At 42.6% G+C, this 23,442-nt stretch overlaps 1 protein-coding gene across 1 annotated transcript in view; it reads left to right on the plus strand.

Annotated features, from left to right (window-relative positions):
• The window catches only part of Pard3b (par-3 family cell polarity regulator beta), a 976,275-nt gene that overhangs the window by 904,106 nt on the left and 48,727 nt on the right, over positions 1–23,442 (plus strand). Inside the window, exon 22 of the mRNA XM_021197960.2 lies at positions 15,222–15,301. Within this exon, the coding sequence (XP_021053619.1) occupies positions 15,222–15,301 (80 nt within the window). The remainder of the gene's footprint in view (positions 1–15,221; positions 15,302–23,442) is intronic.

The following is a 23,442-nucleotide window of genomic DNA, read 5'->3' on the forward strand; positions in this document are numbered from 1 at the left end:
AAAATCCTTTATGCATGTGGTATCAGATTACACATCACTCATTCTATATTTATGTAGGAAAGAGACAATGAACAGTACAACTACTACATTTTTAAAACAGGATAGATTTTGTAACTCAGTAAGGATCCCTCAGAGAAATTAGGTGTGAGCACAGTCCTGCCAAGCCCATAGCCAAATGTTCATGAGATCTTTCTTCACTCGAAAGCCAGTCTTGACTGGTTACTGTGGCATCTTGTCAGTGCCTGCCAGAGTCCTCAGAAAGTGGCAGCTTACCCCAGACAGGAGCTGTTTCGTGTATTTATCAGGAGCTATTAAAACACACATACTATTTTTATATCATCTCTGCCCAATTTATGGAACTGGTTCTCAAACTTTAGTAAGATCTCCAACACAGTCCCCCATCCAAAGCATTCCCCACTCCCCAGGCTACTGCACAGGGCAGGGGCTTCTAGCCCAAGTAATACCTTCGAACTCTGCCAGCTAGACTGCACAAAGCCAGTCAAGTGTGAGTAGATGCAACTGAGGTGAAGTTCTTCAAAGCCACCTTAGGCAAAGAAGAGTGAGGCTGTGATGTTTCCTTTTACTGCACCGAAAGTGACTCCAGAACAGAGCGGAAAAGGGCACCCAGCAGGCATCTGCTTCTATCTACACTGTCTTCATTTCTCTCTGTTCAACTGAGAGAGGAAAGTTCAGGAGAGGGCGCCTAGAAACTTCATTAACTGTGAGCTCTATGTCACACCTGTCCACCCCACATCTGTCCCATATGCCACCATACCCGACACACTCCCCAGTACTCCCACCCCCACCCTTGCAGGGCTGTTCTGCCATGACTAGGCTACTCCTACCCCCACACTGTCTCATGGCTCATGAGAGAAACTTGAACTGATGTAAGTTGTTGTTCTTGTTGCTATCTGTCTACATAATTGTATATGCTGAGCTGAGTTCCTGATTTTTGTAACAACATAACGTTAAAAATGCTTTGAGTTGTCAGGTCTGAGGTTATGACTTGCAGCTGGCCCATCACCTCCTCTTGCTGCAAGCTTCAGTTTGAATGATTAGCATGTTCCACAGGACCAAACTTCTTTCCGCATCTGCCCATCCTTTTTCTTTTCCTCTTTAAAAGATATTTTGTCTTACTATTTTTGTAGATAAATTGTCTAACATACTAGTTATATATACATTTCTCCTTTTGGAAGAAATCCACGAGGGTTCCGAGCTATCAGATCAGAATTCGGAGGTTTGATTGACACAATCACAGGCCACACAATGAGCCCTGTGGACAGATTTTGGAGACTGAAAACAGTGGCCAAGTTGGGCCTCCAGTAATCTCTCTAACCATCCCCCTTTCACCCACTGCCATTATTTTGATTAAAAGGTGTCTAGAAGCCACTGTGGTTTTTCAAGATGCAAAAATTATTGCAGAAACTTCCTCTATTAATGGAAATTATTAGAGGATGGAAATGGTCCTTGAGCAGCAAGAATGGCATTAATTATGCGAAAAGCAGTCCTAGCTGGCAGTTGGCAAGCATGCACTATTCTTCAGCGATCTTCCATGGGTCTGTGTGTAGCCAGCATTAGCAATCTAAAAGCTTTTTATTTTGGCAAAGTTTTCACAGCACTTGGACTTCCAGCATCTAGATAAAAGATAATTTGGAAGGAAATTATGTTGGTGAAATTGAAGAATTCAGTAATGAGTTCTGTGTAGATGAATCAATGCCCAATTAAATGATTATATCAAATCTAACTTTAAATGTTGACTTAAAATAATCACATTTTAAAGACGTTGAAACTGAGATGATGTCTGCTTCTAATCAGAAGAACGAAGTCCACATTTCTTAGCCTGGTATAGGAGTAGAGTGTTCAGATGGACTGAAGAATTTGATAAAGGGAGGAAAATTTAGGACAGGAGTTACCTGTGTGGTCAGAGCTAGGCTGGACCGCAGAAGCAGAGCCCATAATTCCTATTCTCTTCTGCATCTTTTGCCTTCTTCTCAGGAGGTTTTTATTTTTCCTTTCCTAATCTCCACCTCCCTTTCTAGGCTGTCTTGTCTGTGTATCAGTGTTCATTGATCTAACTTCTGTAGACCATGTTTTCATGACCCACTAATGTTCTACTGGTTTTTATGCCTTTAGTATGGATGTGGATAGTTGTGGCCACTTCTGTTGCTCTGTTCATTCATCCATCCAACTCTTGGTGAGCCTCCACAGCCTTCCTAATACTGTGACCAGTTAATACAGTTTCTCATGTTGTGGTGGCCCCGCTCCCACCGTAAAATTATTTTTGTTGCTACTTCACATTTTAATCCTGCTACTGTTATAAATTATAATGTAAATATTTGTGTTTTCCAATGGTCTTGGGTGACCTCTGTGAAAGGATCATTCAACTCCCCAAGGGGTCATGACCCACAGGTTGAGAACCACTGTTCTAAATGTTTATGGCATTAAGTTGATCAGGGAGAGAACTTCTAGGCAGAAAAGATATTCCCAACATCCAGAACATTTGTGATGCAATCAAATCATTAAATGATCAAGATAGAGTTGCAAAGGGAGTTATTGTTGGTTAGCAAAGGCCTTGACTAGCAGACCAAGTCGACTGGTTAGTTTTTCTTTTTAACTACAGAGTTGCCTGTGCATGTTTGTATTTTGTTTTGGTATGTTTTTCTAGCCACATTTTGCCATAAGAACAACCATTTTCTGAGTCCTTCTGGGTAACTCTTCCTCCCACTTCATCCTGTCCTCCTTCATTTCTCTAGTACTTGAACTCATTGGATAGGGGTCAGTCACAAAATAACTTGATTACTATGAACTCACTGGGAAAGGCCTCAGTCCAGCATTAGTGGTCAGATGAATATGACTTTATTAATTAATTAGATACCCTCTGGTAGCCATTCAGAGCCATGGTACCATGCCCAGTGTATTAAGTAACTTGTCCATTAGGAAAAGTTCCCTACTGGCTTAAATTATTTGGATCATATGCAGATCTGTCACTTATATCAATTACATAATTAAGATTCCTGGTCATTTTAATTAGTACTCCAGAGCCAAGTTGAAATCTGGATAAAAAGGTTTGTAGTTCATTGTTTGTTACTTTTAAATGGATATGGGAAAAAATGAAACTGGGTTTAAAAAAAAAAAAAAAACATGGCATGGAGCATAGCTCATAAGGGTAAAGCCTTCTTCAAAACATGTTGTTATAGCTGTTATAGCTGACAGAGATGGCTCAGTGGGTAAAGGGCTTGCCACACAAACCAGACACCTGAGTTCAAATCCCCAGAGCCTACAAAAAAGCTGGTGCACATGTCTGTAACCGCAGCAGCACCCCAATGGCAGGATGAGGGACAGAGATGGGATCTATACAAGCTTGCAGGCCAGCCAGCATGACAGATGCAAGCAGGGAAAGACAAAAAGACACAGTCCCAAAACAAGTTGAGTGGCGAGAATTGATTTCCTCTGACTTCCACATGTATACCATGAGACATGTACATAATCATGTATGAACATACACAAACATGCATGCACATCACACACATGAAGATAAAAGAAACACGTGTTGGTAGTATCTTTTCTACTATTTAACAATGTTTGGTTCAAAAACCTAACTAATTGTTACAGAATCTACTAATCTGATCCGTTAGCTTCCTCTGAGGTGATGACTTGTATTTCATTAACTCAGTAATTAATAGCAGGGTGTGTGTGTGTGTGTGTGTGTGTGTGTGTGTGTGTGTTTGTGTTATCTCAGCCCTGTCCCAGCATGCATGTAGCGTCCAGTATGAGTTCTTGTATTAATTAATAGCCCAGTACCCACTTATAACCTACAGATTTGTCTATAAATTAGGCTATTTTATAAAACATAGTGCCTTATTAAAAATTGCTTGTATGAAACAAACAACATGTGCATATATGATTTCTTGCAGCTTTGTAAAGTGAGTATTACTAGGCTACTTTTGCTTGTGATTATGGCTAGGACAATCATGATAAATCAAGTGCTTGCAAATAGCTACCAGTTCGTGTCTCCTTCTTATTTCTCCTTCCAAAGGTTTGTTGAAGGGATCTGGTCTCTGGTCTTGGTTCTTTATTTGAGAAAAGGAAAATTTTAAGTGTGATACTCCCTGTCCAAAATAGGAGGCAGTGTTGTAAGCCAAATGAATGCTGCCAGACACACCTCTGTTCAAAGCAAGCCCGGGGCAAGCCACTTAAGTAGATCTTGCATCTCAGTTCCTCACGTGTGAATGAGGCTGAGGTGGAAAGGCTAACAGACTGTCCAAAAGGGCCCTTCCTTTCTAGTAATGGTACGGGCAGTGACCAGAACTTGCCCACTGACAGAAACAGAAAGAGTCAACATTATGAAGAAAGACCTGAAAATGTACATGTATTTACATGTTTCATCTTCATCAGTGAAAACATATATGAACTATGCTAGAAGGTTTGATGAATGGAAACCCTTTATCAGCTGAATGTGAATACCTGGTCTAACTTGATATTTGGACACATTTTGAGGGTCAACTTTCTTTCTTTTTGGATGAGTAAAGGGCCCATCACAGGATAGTGGGAAATGAGACAGCTAGAAATAAGTAATCCACATTAAAGATCCAAGAAATAATTATAAATAAATAAATGCTACTCACTAGTATACACTTAGACTGTTTGAACACTGCCAAATCCCTACACAGTGTGCCCTTGGCACAGTGGGTTTCTTAAGAAATGCTTTTCTTCGTTCCCTTCCCCCAGCCCCCGAATCCCAGATCTGTTCATCAGACTTTTGTCCTTTCTACTGTGAATTGACATTTCAGCCAAGTGTTTCAATATCTGCATTTGTAGGCAGACAGATGGGGAAAAGGAAATGAGAAATAGTGTCTGGCTCTTTAATTAAAGACACAGAGCCAGAATTTGCTCTTAAAGCTTATTGGCAAGGCACTTATATGGTCATGTGTACACACACACACACACACACATATACAGGCATGCACACGTGCATCAGAGCCAAATTTGTAAAATTGTATCCACAATCATGGTTTCTATGGTAACTGTATCTTATGCCCAGACACAAACAGAGCTGGCAGGAGATGTCTGAATTTATTTTCTGCAAAGACAATCATAACAGAGATAGTTCGGGTTATTAAGGTGCCATGACCCAGGGTACATACAACTAGTACATGGAGAGTGCTAGCATAAGATTTCATGCTTAAATCACAGTAAATAGTTTATGGTTTCATAATACAGAACAGATTACAGATTATGTGGCTCTCTTTGTCACTCAGCTATAAAATCATAACCACCTATGCACAATTCCTGTGTAATGAGGTGTGCACAAGAAGGTATATATGGAAACCTCATGCAACAGAACTTTCACAAACGTTAAGTGGATCCAAGCTAGCAGAGACTTCAAGAATTTCTGTTCTAAGTTGCACTATTTGCAAGGAAACGAAGGAAATGTAGGCACAGGATGGTTAAAAGCTTGCTCCAGCGTTATTTTTAAGATAGATTATTTGCTGTATTTTCTAAACTAGCAGATGTTCTGTGCTAGTCTATAAGCTGAGTACCCAGTTATTTGACAAAATTACTGAAATCAAATTAGAGAAAACAAACACTTCAAAAATAATGCTTTGAACAAGTGTGCATATTCCTCTCTGGATAACATCTTTGTGAGTGTGTGGATCAGACGTAATATACTTCCCATTGCAAAAAAGAAACAACTAAACAACCTATTTTGGTTAGCTGATTTTTGTTTAGAGTATTGCACTTAGTTTTCCTCTGAATGTAGCATTTTAGCAAAGTGGCATTAAGCTAGAAAATGCTCAGAGCCAAGTTTATGATGTTTTCCAAGTTTTCCTGGTGCTGGTGCCTGTAAATATCTTCTAGCCAGATCTGTAACTACATAAGAGTCACAGAATGGCAAGAAATGTGCGACACTGCTCAGCTCTGTTTGTCACTGAACCAACATGAAATGAAAGGCATATTTCCTTAAATAACATCTGAATTTCTGTACTCCGCATCTTAATCATGGGATGTGTCTGGCGGTAAGAAACTCACTTTTGGGTAGTGGATCTAAGTAAGACATCGTTGTAAATGAGGATGTTATATATAGGTGAATAGGCTACGTTACAACTTCACACAGCCTTTCCATCCGCATGGCTTTTAAATTCGCTTGAGAAAATTGGCTTATGGAGCATCAATTACAATCCTGATAAAAGTGCATCCTAACCTGCAGGGGCTGGGATGCATTGTAAACTTCAAACCATCTCCACTTCTCATCATCAGACATTTGCAGAAATGCCTGTGTGGTTTATTCCTTTGCTTTTAATAAATTACTTAAGAAAATATTAGTGAGCGTGCTCTATTTCCTCTCCAACACTAATCTGCAAATGGGGAGATGGGCAGATCCAATGGCCTCTTTAGGATATTGCTCAGTGAAATTGCTGATTCTAGCAATGTTGGGCCAGAAATCCATATGAACTGAAGGAACCTAGAATGTAAGCAGCAAATGCCTCACTTTTGTGGAGAAAAGACTAATAGCTTTTTTTTTTTCTTTTAAACAAGGCTCTTAATGCTCCAGCCTGCAGCAGGCATTGAGTGCATGAAACTTGGAGATCTCCCATGGCCTAAAAGTCTCTTGCTTCGGCCTTCCTCCCAGGCCCTGTCACAGGCTCGTTCTAGGATGTCCTAATCCTGCTAGAGAGAACTACCACCTGCCCATGCACCAACAGATGCACACTTCGTGTTTGAGTAAGCGCCCAGAAGTCTCACTTCCTGGGCTGGATCAGCCAAAGAAAGATAAATGTGCTCTCATCCAGACCTGAGCTCTAACAGTACACTGTTGTGTGAAATGCTAGGTTTCTGTTATGGCTTAAATCAAGATTGTTTTTATCAGGGTTATATTTAGGCCACTATATTAAAATACACACACACACACACACACACACACACACACACACACACACACCACTATGTGATCTCAAGTAAGATAAAGTGCTTAAAGAATTAATTGGATCAAAGCCACTGACCTTATTTGTGTGTGTGTGCGATGAGGGAAATTTCCTTATAAGGAGTTCTTCAAGCAGGAATATTTCTGAGTCTTGTTAAGCAAAGAGCAAACTAAGAAATGAGTTTATAAATGCCTGTGCCTGTTTTCTGTCCCCTCACTCCTTCCTCAAGTGGCCTCACTTCCTGAGGACTTAAGAACGTCTTAAACTTGGCGTCTCCTTGGCAGGCCTCTCTGTGTTATTTCCTACCCTCCAGTACAGCCATTTCCAAGAATATCTGTGCCCAGTACACTAATCTATGGCACTACTGTTTCTAATTGTGATGTTAAAAACTGATCAAATTACAGGAGTAGATTAGACAAATTATGATTTATCTGTATAATTCAATAATATATAGCCATTAAAATTCACATTTCTGAGATGCATTCAGTAGCACAGAAAAAGGCCAATAATAAAGTCAGGAAAAATTTTATGTAGCATTAAGTTTTATGTATATATTTAGAAATGTAAACAGAGGTCATCTTTGAGCAATTTTCCATAATAAATTAAGAAGAAAAAATTAAGTCTGTTTTTTAAATAATGAAATGTAAATTTATTCCCATCATTTCCATTAACCAACCATTTGTCTTAGAGTGTACTTTTCTCAGTAGTCAGTGTATTACCCTACTTAGGAAATGGTAACAGATGCTTTTGTACTTGAACGAATTAATCCTGTTTTAAGAGGACAATAGGATGAGCTGGGGCAGCAAGCTATTGGTAGTTTATTGGAACTACAGGAATTTTCAGAGTCTGGAATCTGTTCCCTGTAAATCCACCCAAGTCTCTCAATAAAGCCAATCTCATACCAACTCCAAAATATATTTTCTTCGACCCTCTACTGGTTAATGTCTAAGTGCAAGAACAATGTCCATTCTGGTTAAACAGGAATAACTTTTGCGTTATAGTAACAGGCTTACAGTACCATAAGGAATGTATGAGGACAAGTCCTTGTGTGCATTTTTAGGAGAGAGTTCCGCAGCTCTGCTTCAGTACAGGGCACCCACAGGGAGCTGCTTCCACGGGGAGCTTTAGGTTCTAGAGAGTCATCTGAGCCAGAAGACACCATGGTTACGGAGCTGCTAGCACTAGGCCCCTCTCTGCTGTTTCCAACTCCAAAGCCAACCATGAACAAGTACAGCCTATCCCGAAACTAGCTCTGCTATGTCTCCTAAAGATGTCCAAGGCAAGTCAAGCATACCTGAAGGAATTCTTACCAGAATAAACAGTGAGGGGTAGCTGCTGTTTTCATTGCATTTTTAGATGCCATGCTCTGTGTTAAATCCCTGAATGCCAGGAAATTCTAAGAAAGGTTTTGTGTGTGTGTGTGTGTGTGTGTGTGTGTGTGTGTGTGTGTGTGTGTGTATTTTGCTTTTATCATTCTGGGTTCTTAGTTAAAGGAAGGACTGACTAACATAAGCCACCACCACATGTGTATCACGTGTATCACTGTATTACTGAAGCTACTAGCAACTTACGTGTTTGGACTATTTTGGACTTTGATTTGTTTTGAGGCAGGGTCTCATACTGTATCCTGACTAATGGGAAGCTCATTACATAGTCAGGCTGGCTTCAGACTCAGGGTAATCCTTCTGCCTCTGCCTCTGCCTCTGCCTCCAGAATGTTTCCTGAATACCCTTGACACTGCTGGCTTCTCATGTCTTCATAGAATTCTTATGTCTTGATCAGTGTGGCATGGCTGTGTGTCAGCGTTGAGGTGTGGATATTGGTATGGGTGTATATGCGCATGTGTGTGAGCACACATGCACTTGTCTCTGCGTGTGCTAGTGTAGAGGCCGAAGACCAGCAATCAGGTTTCTCACTAGCTCTCCATCTTATGTTTAAGGCCGGGTCTCTTACTGAACCTGGTACTCACCAATGGAATAGACTGGCTATTCAGCAAGACCCGGGGATCCTCCTGTCTGTTCCCCTTGTTCCTGGATTACAGGCACACACTCCTTGCTGGGCTATTTATATGAACATTGGACATCAGATTCTGGTCCTCATAGTTGCAGTGCAAATATTTTACCAAATGAGCTATCTCCACAGTCCTTTATTTCTTTGTTTCTATGACATCACTCTCTACTATTTCTCTTCTGGAACTACTAATTCTGGTTGAGCTACATTTGCCTGCCCCATAATGACTGCTTCCAAGAATATTATGGATAGTCTTCTCTTTTCTTATTGCATATCCTTTCCTCCTGTTCTTGCATTATGGGCATTCTTTTCTAAAACTTCAGGCACCTGAGATACTACATATTTCTTATTTCTACATCTTTAGTCTAGACATCTCTTCTAAGTTGCAAGCCTTTATGCTCAATGGTCTATTATGCCTTTCCCTAGTGTCAAATGTCTCAAATGTCTTGTTATGTCTAAATGTTCCCATCTCCCAAAATCTTAAACTTTTCTTGTCCTTTTATTATAATTGTTAAAATTTACCAAGACAGCATTTTGCTACATTTACAGACATGGGCATTTGTCCAGATAGAGCCTTCTTGAATCTATAGTCAGTCCTAGGTATCCACCTTCTTAACATACTTATATAACTTGTTTCATCCTCTGGGAAATTCCCTAGTTTAGACCCTTATCATCCTTGATTCAGATGGCCACTGGGAACCCCCCAATTTTAACATGAAGAATCACAAGAACTACAGAGCTCCTTGGAGATGGCACAGGAGAATAGCTACATGACCTAAGATTTAGTGTTGACATTTTAGTGATAACACCAGAACCAACCAGCACAACCCAGTGAAAGACATAATCAGTAAGCTGGAGTCTGTTAAAATGAAAAACTTCTGATCTGAGAAAGTCTTTATTGAGACAATGGATGGATAAGGCACAGACAGTAGAGAATACTTGCAAAAGACAGGTCAGATAAAAGAATGTTATGGGAAATTGACAAGCAAATTAGTAAAATGCAGCAATACAGGGTGAATAATTTAAAATGATCCAAAGATGTTAACAGACATCTCACTAAAGACACACAGGTGACAAACAATTATATGACATCATAAGTAATTGGGAATGTGCAAATTAAAATGAGATACTGCTGCTTTCCTGTTAGAATGGTCAAGGTCTGGAACTCAAGCCAAAATGCTGCTGCGAAGGAAGAGAACAATAGCTCTCATTTGGAGTGGAAGCACATGATGGCGCAGCCATGTGAGAAGGCAGTTTGGCAGCTTCTTGTAGAACTAAACACAGTCTTAACCATATGATCCAGCAATTGCCCTCCTCAGTATTTACCAAAGGGTGTTAAAACTTCCGTCCATACAGAAACCAGCACACAAATGTTTACAGCAGCTTTGTTCATAATTGGCGAAACTTGGAAGCAACCAAGAAGCCTCTCTGTAGATGAAGGGATAAACAGTGATACACCCAGAAAGAGAGAGATTATTCAGTGCTAAAACAAAATGAGCTATCAAGCTGCAACAACAACAGGGGGGTGGGGGGACTTTAAAAGAAAAAAACATAAGTGCATATTACCAAGTGAAATAAGCCAATCTGAAAAGGCTACATCGTGTATGATTCCAACTATATGACATTCTGGAAGTTAGAACCATGAAGGCAAAAAAGATCACTGGCTCCCCTGGGAAGAGTGAACTTTTAATTTGCATATTCCCAGTGACATATGATGTCATGTGCTTGCTGTCAGGAAAGGCGGATGAACAGCAGAGCCCAGAGGATCTGAGGGCATTCTAACAGGAAAGCAGTTGTGTGTCATTTTAGTTTGACTGTGAAGGTTGATACATGGCCTGTGCTTATCCAAACCCACACAGCATACAATAGAGAATCCTGACAAAAACCATGCAGTTAGGGTGGTCATGGTGTACCCCTGTGGTTGGGGGCTTTTGATAATGGGAAAAGTTCATGATATTATGAGCAGGGGTGTAGGAGAAATCTATGACCCATCATCCTGTTTGACATAAACCCAAATTTGTTCTCTAAGGACTCATTTAAGCTGGAGAGATGGCTCAGTGGTTAAGAACACTGACTGCTCTTCCAGAGGTCCCGAGTTCAATTCCCAGCAACCACATGGTGGCTCACAACCATCTGTAATGAGATCTGATGCCCTCTTCTGATGCGTCTGAAGAGAGCTACAGTGTACTCATATACATTAAATAAATAAATTTAAAAAAAAAAAAACTCATTTAAAAGTATTGCAGGGAAGAGTGGCTGGGAAGATGGTTAGGATTGTAATTGCTACACAAGTAGCAGGACTGGAGTTTGTATCCTTAGCATCTAGGAGACTGTCAAACAGGGATGGCACATCCAATCTCAGAACCCTGTAGGCAGACACTGGGGACCCCTAAAGCGAGCTGCCCAGCTAAACTAACTGAATTAGTTCTCTCGGTGTTCAGACCAGAGACATGCCTCAACTGTAAGGCGTGGAGCAGTGGGAGAATATACTCCCTGTCAATCTCTGTGCTCAACATGCTTACTTCTGCACATGCACCAGTACACACATGTGCACTCATATGCACACACACACACACACATATGCACACACACACACACACACACACGCACACAGTATTCCAAGAGCCAGGAAGATGACTCAGTAAGCACCTCCAAGAGTCCAAATACAACTCCCAGAACCCGTGTGAAAGAACCCAGGTATGGCACACACTTGCCCCCAGGTATAGCACACACTTGCCCCCAGGTATGGCACACTTGCCCCGGAGACAGCAAGGTAGAGACAGGAGAATCTCTGAAGATCATTTGCCAGCCAGTCTATAGTCTACTTGGCAAGGTCCAGACCTTTAAGAGAGACCCTACTTAAAGAAAAGGGGGAGGGGTGGCAGCAGGGTATCACACACATTCCACAAACCACTCCAGTGCAGTACCAACAGCTGTATTAGCAGACTTGGGGGTTTGTTGCTAGTAAAAGGTACACTATTTCTTTTTTAATGCTCTGTTTCTACCTTACCTAAATTTTGACATCTCTAAAATCTGTGCTCCTGCTGCTGCTGCTGTTGCTGCTGCTGCTTATTCTTTCTATTTGGGATGCCTCCTATTGCTCCCCCTTCATTCTTGTCCCCCAGAAAAACTCCTCATTCATATTCAATTGCAGATGAAGCATCAACAGGCATCTGAAGCTGTCTTCAACTCTCCCAGGTGCTGCCTCCTTCCCCAGACTTCCATCCTAGCATGATGTCATCGAGGCGTAATTGTTTGCAGGTCTGTCTCCTCAAGAGCAAGGGCTGCATTTCTTCATCACTTGGAATTCAATGGCTCATGTGTGTTAGGATACAGGAGGTGCTAGGTGATTGCTAACCGCATGACTGCCTTGCCCAGAGCTGGAGTGTCAGTAGAGAGGCACACAGAGAGATGCCCAATTGGTGAGGAACAGAATAATCTTTGATGTGCAAACATCCTGCCTGTCTTGAAATCAGGCCCAAAGTCTGCCTCCTTCATGGGGCTTTTCTTAACACCTACAGTTTCCATCTGTGCTACAAATGGTAGCATCCTGATGGTACTCCACCAGACATTTTCACTACATTCCTAATGCTTGTTTTCTCAACAAGACGGAAAGATCCTTGAAGATAAGGTTTGTGTCACATTTCCTTGAGTCAAACATGCTTGTTAAATAGCTCCCCAGAACAGCAACAGGCAAGGGGTAATACTCCCTTAGTCACCAGAGTATAGACCGCTAACCGCATGAGGCCAATTGTGAAGAGACACCATAACCAACAATTCTTATAAAGGAAAACTAGGTCTGGCTTACAGTTTCAGAGGTTTAATCCATTATCATCGTAGCAGGAAGCATGGTAACATGAAGGCAGGCATGGTACTGGAAAAGCCAAGAGTTCTACATCTTGACTGGAAAGCAGCCAGGACAAGACTGTCTTCTAAGCAGGTAAGAGGAGGGTCTCAAAACACAACAGTGACCCAAGTCCTCCATAAGGTAGGCCACACTTCCTAGTAGTGCCACTCCCTAGGCTAAGCTTATCCAAACCACTGTGCCAGCCCAACTCTGGATGGCTATGCTAAAAGTATTAACTTGCAGCTTTAAAGCTAAGCAACAGTGGTGATTTGTGAATGCATTAATATTCTTCAACCCAATACTGATATTAAGATGAATCCTTCAAAAAAAAAAAAAACTAAAAAGTAAATGAATCAGTTTTGGGTGTGGTAGTGTAGACCTGGAATCCAAGCACCCAGGAGGTTCATGAGTTCAAAGCCAGCCTAGGCTACATAGTGAGACCTATCTCAAGCACAAAACAAAACCCATAGATAGGAGTAGGTAGGGCTCATATTTCTGTTTTTCATTTATTTTTCTTTGCTGTTTACATATGCATACCTCTCTTTCCCCGTCCTTGTCCCAGGTCTCTCAGGAAACTCAGTAGTACTGAGCATTCGATCTATTATTTGCAGAACTTTAGTGGGGTATTTTAAGAAGGGAGGAAGAAGGAAGAGAGAAATGGAGGAAGGGAGGGAGGAAAGAAAAGAGGGAAGAAGGAAGGGAGAGAGGAAGGGAGGGGGAGGGAGGACCAAAGGAAAAGAAAGACAAGAAAAAGAAGAGGAAGAAGGTGAAATAATGAGAGGGTCATGTTGCCAGGGATACCAAGGGAGTCGGAGCAGGGAAATGGGGAGTGGTTACGATTGTACACATATTAAAGAAAAAGAACAATGCCACTTCCGTTCCATGTGTTGCTGAAATACAGGTTCTCAGGACAGGCACTGAAATGCCTCACGCAATAACTAGGTAGCAGAAATCCAGCTGTACATGTGCATACACAAACACTCAACCCAGGATGGAATGGCAGAGATGCATGGAGAACTAAGACTCCTGGTGAGCAGGAAATGGTTTCAGTTGTCGAGTACTACTTAGAAAAGTTTCTCCTACTGACTTCGACACTGTTTGTTCCTGTTTTCTGGAGAACTCCCCTCCTCTCTACCCAAGTAGCACAGTAGAAGGTTTCTGTTTACCTTTTCCAGGTCCTTGGTATAAAGGCCACCCAACATAAAAGGAAGCATATGAATGGCCCACAACAGCATAGGTTGCCGGTATGATAAGATAGGTTATGATATGAGTAAAATACCAGCCAGTGGGCAAGTGCTATTGTGTATCCCCATGCCTATTGTGGATCTATCCTGCTGACTAGTGTGATGGATACAGAAGGATCAGGTGGAAGGCCTTGGTGTTCGGCAATCCAATACACTATGGGGCTCCTACTGGATGGAGTCACTGCAGGAACTCAGAGGCTGAGGGGAAATGGTCCCTGAGAGGTGAAGAGGAAAACATAGGAAGGGACCAAGCCTACAAAGACCAACGTTATCTAGACAACTATTCATAGCATCCAAGTGGTTGCTCATAAGGGACAGAACGAGATGAAGTTTGGGATATCAGGGAGGGCTCTGTAGGTGCTGTGCAGTAGACAAACTGATCCTTTAGTACAGAACGGCTCTCAGCCAAGGGTGCATCAAGACGGCTCACGAGAAAAGGCTCTTGCTCCCAAGTCTGACAGCCTGTGATCAGTTGCTGGAATCCAGGATGGAAGCAGAGAGTGGACCCCTGCAATTTGTCCCCCAACCTCTGTACATGCAGCAGGCCTGCTGAAGACACACAAAACATACATGCAATAATGTGTTTGCTTGTTGAATTTAAACAGAGCCCAGAGGAGTGTCTGACAACACAATGATCGAATGCAATGTGGCATCTGAGATAAGGTCCTGAGGACAGAAAGAACCTTCAGCAAAAAAAAAAAAAAAAAAAAAAAAAAAAAAAAAAAAAAAAAAAAAAAAAAAAAGAATAACCTGTGAGCTTTAACAGTAATGTACGAGTACTGATTCATTAATTGTAATAAACATACCATCCTAAAATAAGAGGATAGTAGCCAACAACCTAAGCATAGGGTATTTGGGAACTTACTCTACCACTGGCTTAGTTTGTCTATAATTTTAAATCTGCCCGAAAAAACTAACAGGAATTTTGCAAAGAAGAGAACATGCCATGTAGAATATTCCTGGCAACAGAAAGAGGAAGGAGTTGACCCTTTCTGAAAGAAGGGACTGTTGTTGAGCGCCCTGTTTGTAGCTTGATCATCAGTGCCTGTAGCAATGCCTAGTGCTTGCTTGCTCTCCCCAGGTTGAAATTTTGGCAGGCGCCTGCAACATTTGTGCACTGATTATAATTTTGAGATGCATTGTCAGTAACCAGGGTGCATAATGGTTCTTCAACTCTAATTACTTTTCTCTCCATAGGTGTCTGGAAAGGGGCCAGATGGGAGCGCACACAACCTCCGCTTTGAGGGGATGGAGCGGCAGTACGCATCCTTACCCAGGTAGGCTATAGAGGGGTCTCCCATCCCCAGATCACCCACAGATGAAGCCTTTAGGGATGTCTGTGTGAACTAGAAATCTGGCTTTGAGATGGGGAATATGGTTGAATTTTGCCTTACTCCGTCTGCTGTGGCCCTGCTGCCATCTTCCCAAAGGTGCTAATAATTGAAACACTTGTGGGTTGTTTTTTAAGGGGAGAAAATAGTATATCACTGCAATTGAACATGTCAGCAGGAATATTGGATGCTGAATGGAAATCCTGAGCCATTGCTATAAAAATGGTATTGAACATCCTGCACCAAGCTTAGAGACAATAAAATAGTAAATCCTGTGTCCTAGAAGTTTCTGAGAGAAAGGGAGGCTGGGCGCTTGGAGCTTCAGGTGTGTGTTAAAATGGAGAGAAAGTTGAGCCTGGGTGGTGTTTTTAGAATCTGACTGTGTCCTTGAGGCAATAAGCAAATATTTCTAAGAGGCACAGACAAGTTGGAGAGGATAGAAAGAACTCCGTGGGAAAAGTTAGTTCAGCCAAGCTGACCTAACTTGATCCCTTTAGGCTGTAAGGAGACACCCCTGAAAATGAGATACAATTTGCAAACGTTGGGGCTGTTACCTGAGAGGTTCGGAGTCTAGTCTTATTAGTCTGCGATCAGGAGCACATGACAAAGAGGAGACCTTTCCAAGGCTGCTTACAGCCAGCCTCCCTGGGAGTCCGATAAACTGAGAGTGTGAGAACTAGCGTGTTCCAAAAGAAACAAAGAGAGGCAAATGCCAGCCACCAGCCCGAAGTACCCGAGTGTCACCTCAGAAAGGGCAACTGAGGAGGCTTCACGGTCATCCGATGAGCTGCCGAGCCACTGACTCGGAGACACAGTTGCCATTGAGTGGTCTGTGGGCTCCACTGGGGATGACGTGACAACCAGTGTCCTGAATTTTCTATCAACCACAGCCTAGGTGACCATCTGCTCTTAGAAAAGGTATGTTAGGGCTGAACAGATGGCTTTCCACACAAGCATCATGCCTGAGGAGTGGAGTTTAGATCCTCCCGGATCCAGGTGAATGGCAGGTGGATGTGGTGTCCCACCTGAAATTCCTGCTCTCCTTAGGCAAGGGATCCTTGGAGTAAAGTGGGCTAACAAGACAAGCTCTGGGTTCAATGCACTCCTAAGGAAAGAATCCTTGGGCCAAGCTGGCTAGCTAGACCAGCTGTGACTGCAAGCTCTGGGTTCTACTGAGATACCTGCCTCCAAGGGATAGATAGTTCAAGGAAGAAAGGCTCCTGATGTCAGCTCTAGGCTTCCGCGAGAACATGCACAGATGGCAGATGTACAGGTACCCATACAAGACCACACACACCACACACACACACACACACACACACGCACGCACACATACACCACACACACACACACACACGCACACACCACATGTACACATACAAAAAAAAAAAATCAAGTGTTGATTTTAAAAAGCAACAAAACCTTAAGTTTAGCAAGGCACCATTTTTTAACATTTTCCCTGGTATGATACAGGAAGCACACACTTTAAAAGCTCCGATGCAGCTGTATTTTATATATCTCCCTGTTTCCTTTATATGTTATCATGGAAAGGGATTTTTTTTCCCCCTTCTTCCACCCCTCCCATCTATGATTAGTTTCCTGCCCCTATTTTTTTCCCCTGGCTTAGCATTTTGTTTTCATTTTGAAAAATGGAGTCATTTCCAAACTTCATTTGAAATACAAGGTTTCCGGCTTTCACCGTTGAAGTATATGGAAATTGCGGTTAAGGCACAGAAAGGAGTAGATTCTTAAGGGAAATGGGGAAGGGAGGGAAAAAAATCATTTTAATGTCTTCCTGGCCAGCTTGCATCCTGAGTTTAAGAACTGGTCTTTTTTTATAATTTTTTTTTAGTACAAATCAAAAACACAGAAATAACATTTAAAGTTCTATAAGTCTTGCTCATTAATTAATTCCCCTATTCCAGTGTTCACCTACTGTGTAGAGAGGACCCTGAGGAAATGGGATGGTAGACGTAGCCTGGTATGTCCTTGGGATCCTGTCTGGTAGAGGGGGCAAGCAGTAGGCCTTTTTCTGCTGACGATGAAATGCTCAGAGTAGTAGCAACGGCCTCTAGGTTTCTATTCCTGTTTAATTTCCCTAATTGGCCCTGAAAAGCCCAATCATGGCTGACTGCAAACAGGTCTGTTTTGGAATAAACACTGCTGAAGTAGTTTCATGACAAAGACAGTGTGTAGATGTGTCTATGGCTCAGGCGCTTGGCACAATGTTTGAGTTAGCAAAAACCCTGGCAACTGCGATGTCAGTATGGCTGAAAGAGAAGCAACTTAGGCAGAAAATAATGCTGGCCCCAAGTCCCTTCCCAAACACAGTGGTAGTGTGTGAGGATACTTATGCACCAAAATCTTAGCGCGGAATGGACACACCAGTTTCCAGCTTGGGATCCGAAAAGAAAACACACAGCTCCCTCTCAGGCTCTGTGTGTCCCCTCCCTGGAGTCTGTGTTTGCCTAGTGAGAAACAGGAGCGGAGACCTGATTTTCAACATTCCTACCTAGGTATGATCCTGCCCTCTTAACAGATTCACACCAGCTCGATGCTCTCTCCCTTTGCCAGGGATGAGGGAAGAACAGCTCTGTAGATACCAGGCTCTTCTTTATCACAAAGGCAGGGAGAGTTTAAATATTTATGGAATTAAAATTTTAATTAAAGCTAGGACTAGGTTTATCTATATAGAAAGACTGGCCATCCTTCCGGAGCATTTGACCCACCACTGGCTGACTTGGTTCCTGGGTTGTTCATTGAGATGTCAGAAGAGGGTCTGTGGCAAGAATCAGTAACCTTGACTTAGATGTCAAATTTGGAAGCCTGGATAGAAAATGTGTCCTCATCTAGGGGCTCATTCTTAAGCTTTCGGGGAACTCCATCATCTTTGAGGCAAGCCCAAGCAGGCGGCTGTCAAACTAAATGACACTACACAAAAATAAAACAGAGCCCTGGCTAGTGCAGGCAAAGACAGTTCCTCGCACTGGGTAGTTAGGAGCCTGCCCGAGGCTAAAGGCTAAGCAATGTTAAGTGTTATTGTTAAGCAACGTTAAATCTTCTGCCTCCAAACGAAAATGACTTTATTTCTTTTCTCCTGAGGCTGGTGTTTCTGGAAAGCCTGGTGGCTTGTAATACAACCTCATTAGCAAACCCCAGGCCTTGACTGGGGCCAGTCTTACCAGTCTGTGCAGCCCCCAATTTTCTTTGGTAGTAAACAATGAAATCAGCATCCCTTTAGTCTGGCCTGACACAAATTATTACTCACCTACTCTCTGCAGGTGAGTGGCTGTTTTCTGAGCTGTTCTAATAAGAGAACACCAAGGCACACACTTTCACTAAGGGCCTCTTTTCAACTCCAGCCTACCATCCCCTTCCAATTCTCCCAGGCTCCGGTCTCATTTCACAGGCCCTTCAGCGGTGGGCTCTCTGTTCTGCCATCTCTCGAGCCTCCATCATTCGCCTGACCCAATCCTGGCCCCCCTGGGATCCCATTATCCTATTCTCTACAGATGGCTCAGTGCATCAGCACCTGATGTTGCTATTCCAGGTCTGTAATCAAGTGTGAGGTCCTAAGGAATGAGCAATACAGCAAGACACGCCACATCTCATCTGTGGTCCCCTGCGCATGGAAGGTGGCTGGAGAAACTCATAAAACTCCTTTTATCATTTCCATTCCATAATTCACATTAGGGAGCACCAGCTGGGCCCCTGCTGCTGGCCAGCATTCCTCTTAACCATGTGATCCGCTCCCTGGACTCTCCCACAGTAGATGTTCAGACCCTGTTCTACCAAGATGACTAAACATTCCTAAGCAAGGTCTCTAGAGATGACCTCATTTCCTTTCTGTCAGGACCCTGAGGCATCTGACATTAGCCCTGAACTTCTGCTCTCTGCAGAAGTTCTGCTCAGCCTGCTGACTTCTCCAACACACACACACACTTCCCAGAGGGAACAGAGGAGGTCTAAGCTTGGAGCTGGGCCATAGGCTCAGCTTAGTCACTTACCACCTGTGTGGCCTTGGCCAGTGATCCAATTGTTCCAGGCTCTGCCTCCTCATCTGCAAATTGGGGGTGACATCAGGTTCTCCATCTAGGGGTGGCAGCGTAAGGATCAAATGCATGACACTAATGTGATCAGTGAACAGCCTAAAAACATACTTGAGGGATTTTTTTTTTCTGTTCGTTTTTATTTGACCCATGGAGATGAGATTTTTTTCCTTCCTATAATGAAGCAAGTTCATTCTCACTGGTGTCTCTGGGACCTGAGAGCCCAGACTTTTCTTTTCTGGGCCACATCTCTTTAAGCAGAACCCCCTTCGGGCTTTCTTCTCCTTGTCTATGATGGTAAATGCAGAGACTCACCTGCACAGCTTCCATCCTGTGGAAAATGCAAGGTTAACACCTGCATGTCGATATGCTGAGAGTCCTAATGCAGAAAGTGTAGGCTGACCCCTGGGAAGGTCTAGGAGTCCAGAAAATAGAGAGCAAGATAGCACAGCAAACCACTATGATTTGAGCAGTAAGCTGTGTTGACGGACAGTACAGGGGCCAGAGGTTCCTTTAGTGAGGGAATCCATATAACAGCTACACGGTGTTGACTTGATCTAAATAAGAGGACAGGGCCTCTTTCTAGGAGGACATAAGTACAGGTCTAGGATCCTACCCAGGATAGAAGACTAAGCATGCTGCTCTAGCTGCTGTAGCATAAGAAAAGCAGTGCCCCTTTCCCTCCTGAGAGGAGCCCCAAACATGTTGCCTAAACCTGGACACTGTTGGCTCAGGACAAGGGTGGTAAACATGCTTTAGGGCAGGTAGCTAGGGAGGACAGGGTTATCTCCACATACTTGACTTTGGTCCTCAACGTACAAATGTTGGCTCTATTTCTACAGGTTTCTGGCTATGACTGCCTGATTCTATGACAGCTGTTTCTTTGGTATAAATTCTCTCCTATATCCTGAAGGATTCATTTTTCATCATTTTAATGAAGAATCCAATGGAATGGGTCACCTCCATACCTCTCTCTTGATGAGACCCCAATCACAACTATCTGCTTCTCACACCCATCTTTTCAGTTCAGGGACACCTCAGAGTCCCCAGACCAAATATAAGCCCCCTTCCTCTTCCTCACTTCCTTCCCTTTATCTTCCATGAGGTTTGTTTCTCACCTCCTCTGTACCTCTCTAAACACTAGGAATTACATTGTTTGTCGATGTGCTCTGCCCTCATTGGTCTAGAATTCCCAGAAGGCAGAAACAACTGTGCCTCATACCACTCTTCCCACCCATCACTACATGCAGGACCACACGTCCAGTGGGCTCTTCTTACACTGGGATAAAGATGAGCATACATTTGTTTTCATTCAAGTAATTTAGGAGAGAGAAATTCTCCAGAGCTTTCTTGACCGTCTGTCTTAAGACTGTTTTCCAATATAGTAAAGATTTCTCCATGAGAACGTCTCTTTTCCCTGGAATCAATACAAGTCCAGACTTCTAAACAGTTAACCCTTTAGAGCATTTACTACGTGCCAGGCACCTCTGCTTGCACTTTGCATGTATTGACTGACTTAAATCCTTCAAATACTCCCTTGACTCAATAGCAGCCCTGTTCTTCTGCTCAAGGGCAAAGGCTCTGTGTTAAGGAAAGTAAATTGCCTGAGTTTAAAAGGGAAGTGACAGAGCTGGGACTTGAACCCATGCCATGTACCTACCAGATGATGGAGTTAACCACTACAGCTCAATTTTCCTGGCCAGGAGTCAGATTCACACACTGAAGTTACAATACTCCCTTATATTATTTTATCATGTTTCCCTTCCTAGCTAAACTATAAGTGCCTTTGAGGACAGGGACTGTGTCTTATTCATCTTTGTATATGACACAGAACATTACTAATATTCAGGTTAAGTAATGCCTTTCAACCATCTCTGTACTGCTGTCATAAAATCAATTCCTTCCCCCCTTCCCACAGGCCCTTCATTTGAAATATGAACAGTTTAATGTGTAATTGCTAGATGAACATTAAGCAATATACTTTGCCTACCAAAAAGAGAATCCTGTTTTGTTAGAACACTCCTGAGACTGGAAAAGCAATGTCTGCAAATTGGTACTTTGGTTCTTCAAGATTAAGAATAATAACTTCTCAAAAGGGAAAAGATTATACAAAACCTTTTGGCAGAACACTGTGCAGAGAGTTGTTAGAGAGAAAAGAACCCTTTCCCCCCCCNCCCCCCCAATGAATGACTGCTCCAGCCACATTTGGCTTTTGGTCCTGATGTTGCACTAGCCCTTGCAACATACATTATTTGTAAGAAATGTACATCTCTGCACATCTCACACAGCCTTCAGCTCGGTTGTGTGATGAGGAGAACAAACTCGAGCTGACTTTGGATCCAGCAGGCAACTTTAAAGGGAGGAAACAGCTTCTGCTTTCTTCCTGGGAACCCAAAAATAAATTCACTTCTAAGTATGTACCCAATGTTTTCAGATTGGAAATGATTATATTCCAATCAGAAGAACCCTGCATAAAAGCATATTCCACTGTCTATTCCAGTCGGTTGGTTTGGTTGATTTTGGCTTTCTTGCCTGTGTTTGCCTTTGCCTATACTCAGAAAGACCCTGACCCCACAAGGGTCATGACTCTCTGTGGAGGCCTCTGTTCACTGTGATCTATCCCAGCAGCATTTTATTATCTAGGCAGCCTCTATGTCCCTCCCTGTCATTTCCTTCCATGCTGAAAGGCTCTCTTTACAGGTTCCTTTGACTTCTCCAGTTGGCTTCTGCTCTGCTCACTGCTATTGAACTCTCATTGCCAAGCCGATATCTCTATACCTTTACCTATACCTATACCTACACCTACACCTACACCTACACCTACACCTACACCTAAACACACACACACACACACACACACACTGAGAGAGAGAGAGATCACTTGTGTTGACATTCAGGTTCTACAAGGATTTTCCATCAGAGGCACACTAAGGGTCTTCAGCTGAAGATAATCTAGCTCAATGATTCAATTAAAGCCTGATCAACCAGAACATCAGGTGGATGTGCGAGGTAAGGTTGTTCATCTGGGTCTCCAAGCTGCATAACTGACTACTCTCTGCCACATGCCAGTTTGTCAAGTAACATGCTGTATGGACAGATATAGACTGTTCCTGGCAGTCATGACAGTAGGTAGAATGCTCTACCAGATACTGAGGCCCAGTCAGCTAAAACACTACTTTCCTGAAAGCCCTAATCAGACGCTGTGAATCGTGCCTTCTCTTGACACCTTTCTCATGGGGCAACTTTAGCTGAAGAAATTCCTCACCACCAGTGGCCTGCCTGATGATGATTGTCTCTGCTACTCTGCTGTTGGTGTGAATGCTCAGACACTGCAAAAAAACCTGCCTAGATGGAATCACACCCATCTGCCTTTGACAGAGTTTAAGGTCTTTAGAAAATCAATGCAGTTCTACCCTACGCACCCCCCAGTCTGTGCTCTCCCATCCTTTCTCCCCAAGTTCACTGGTTTGAAAATCTGGTCCCTGGTCTCCCTTCCCTAGTGGAGCAAACGGCCTCTTTAAATGACCTCTGACACTTCCTCAATTTTAATGCTCAGGACAAAAATGATGAATTAGCAGCACTTTAATTTTTTTCGAGATGACTATGTGCCCAATGTCAACTCAAACTTCCTGAAAATGCAAAAAGCCCCAGCTTGGAATGTCGCTTTAAGATGCCAAACAGCTGAGATCAAGGGTTAATGCTACTGCCATATCATTTTTATGTCACTTAGTTCCTCAGATAAAAGTCCATTTTAATCAAACTTTTCATCATTTCCTCATAGGCAATATATCCTTGGTGCCAGTTAGAGTATTTGATATTAATTATTCAGTCGAAGGCCTCCATTATGAGTTTAGTTCGAATATTTGTGATTTAAAACATGTTAAGACCCATTACAGTACTGATGTCCCCAAAGTAATTTTAACTGAATCTTGATGGGCCATATATTAAATCCCATACTTTTTTTTTTTTTTTTAACTTTTTCTTTCATTCTCCATAGCAAATTCTAAACTGTTGCATATTTGTTGGCTAAGTACTTTT

This window comes from Mus pahari, chromosome 5, assembly GCF_900095145.1.
Source record: "Mus pahari chromosome 5, PAHARI_EIJ_v1.1, whole genome shotgun sequence".
NCBI lineage: Eukaryota > Metazoa > Chordata > Mammalia > Rodentia > Muridae > Mus > Mus pahari.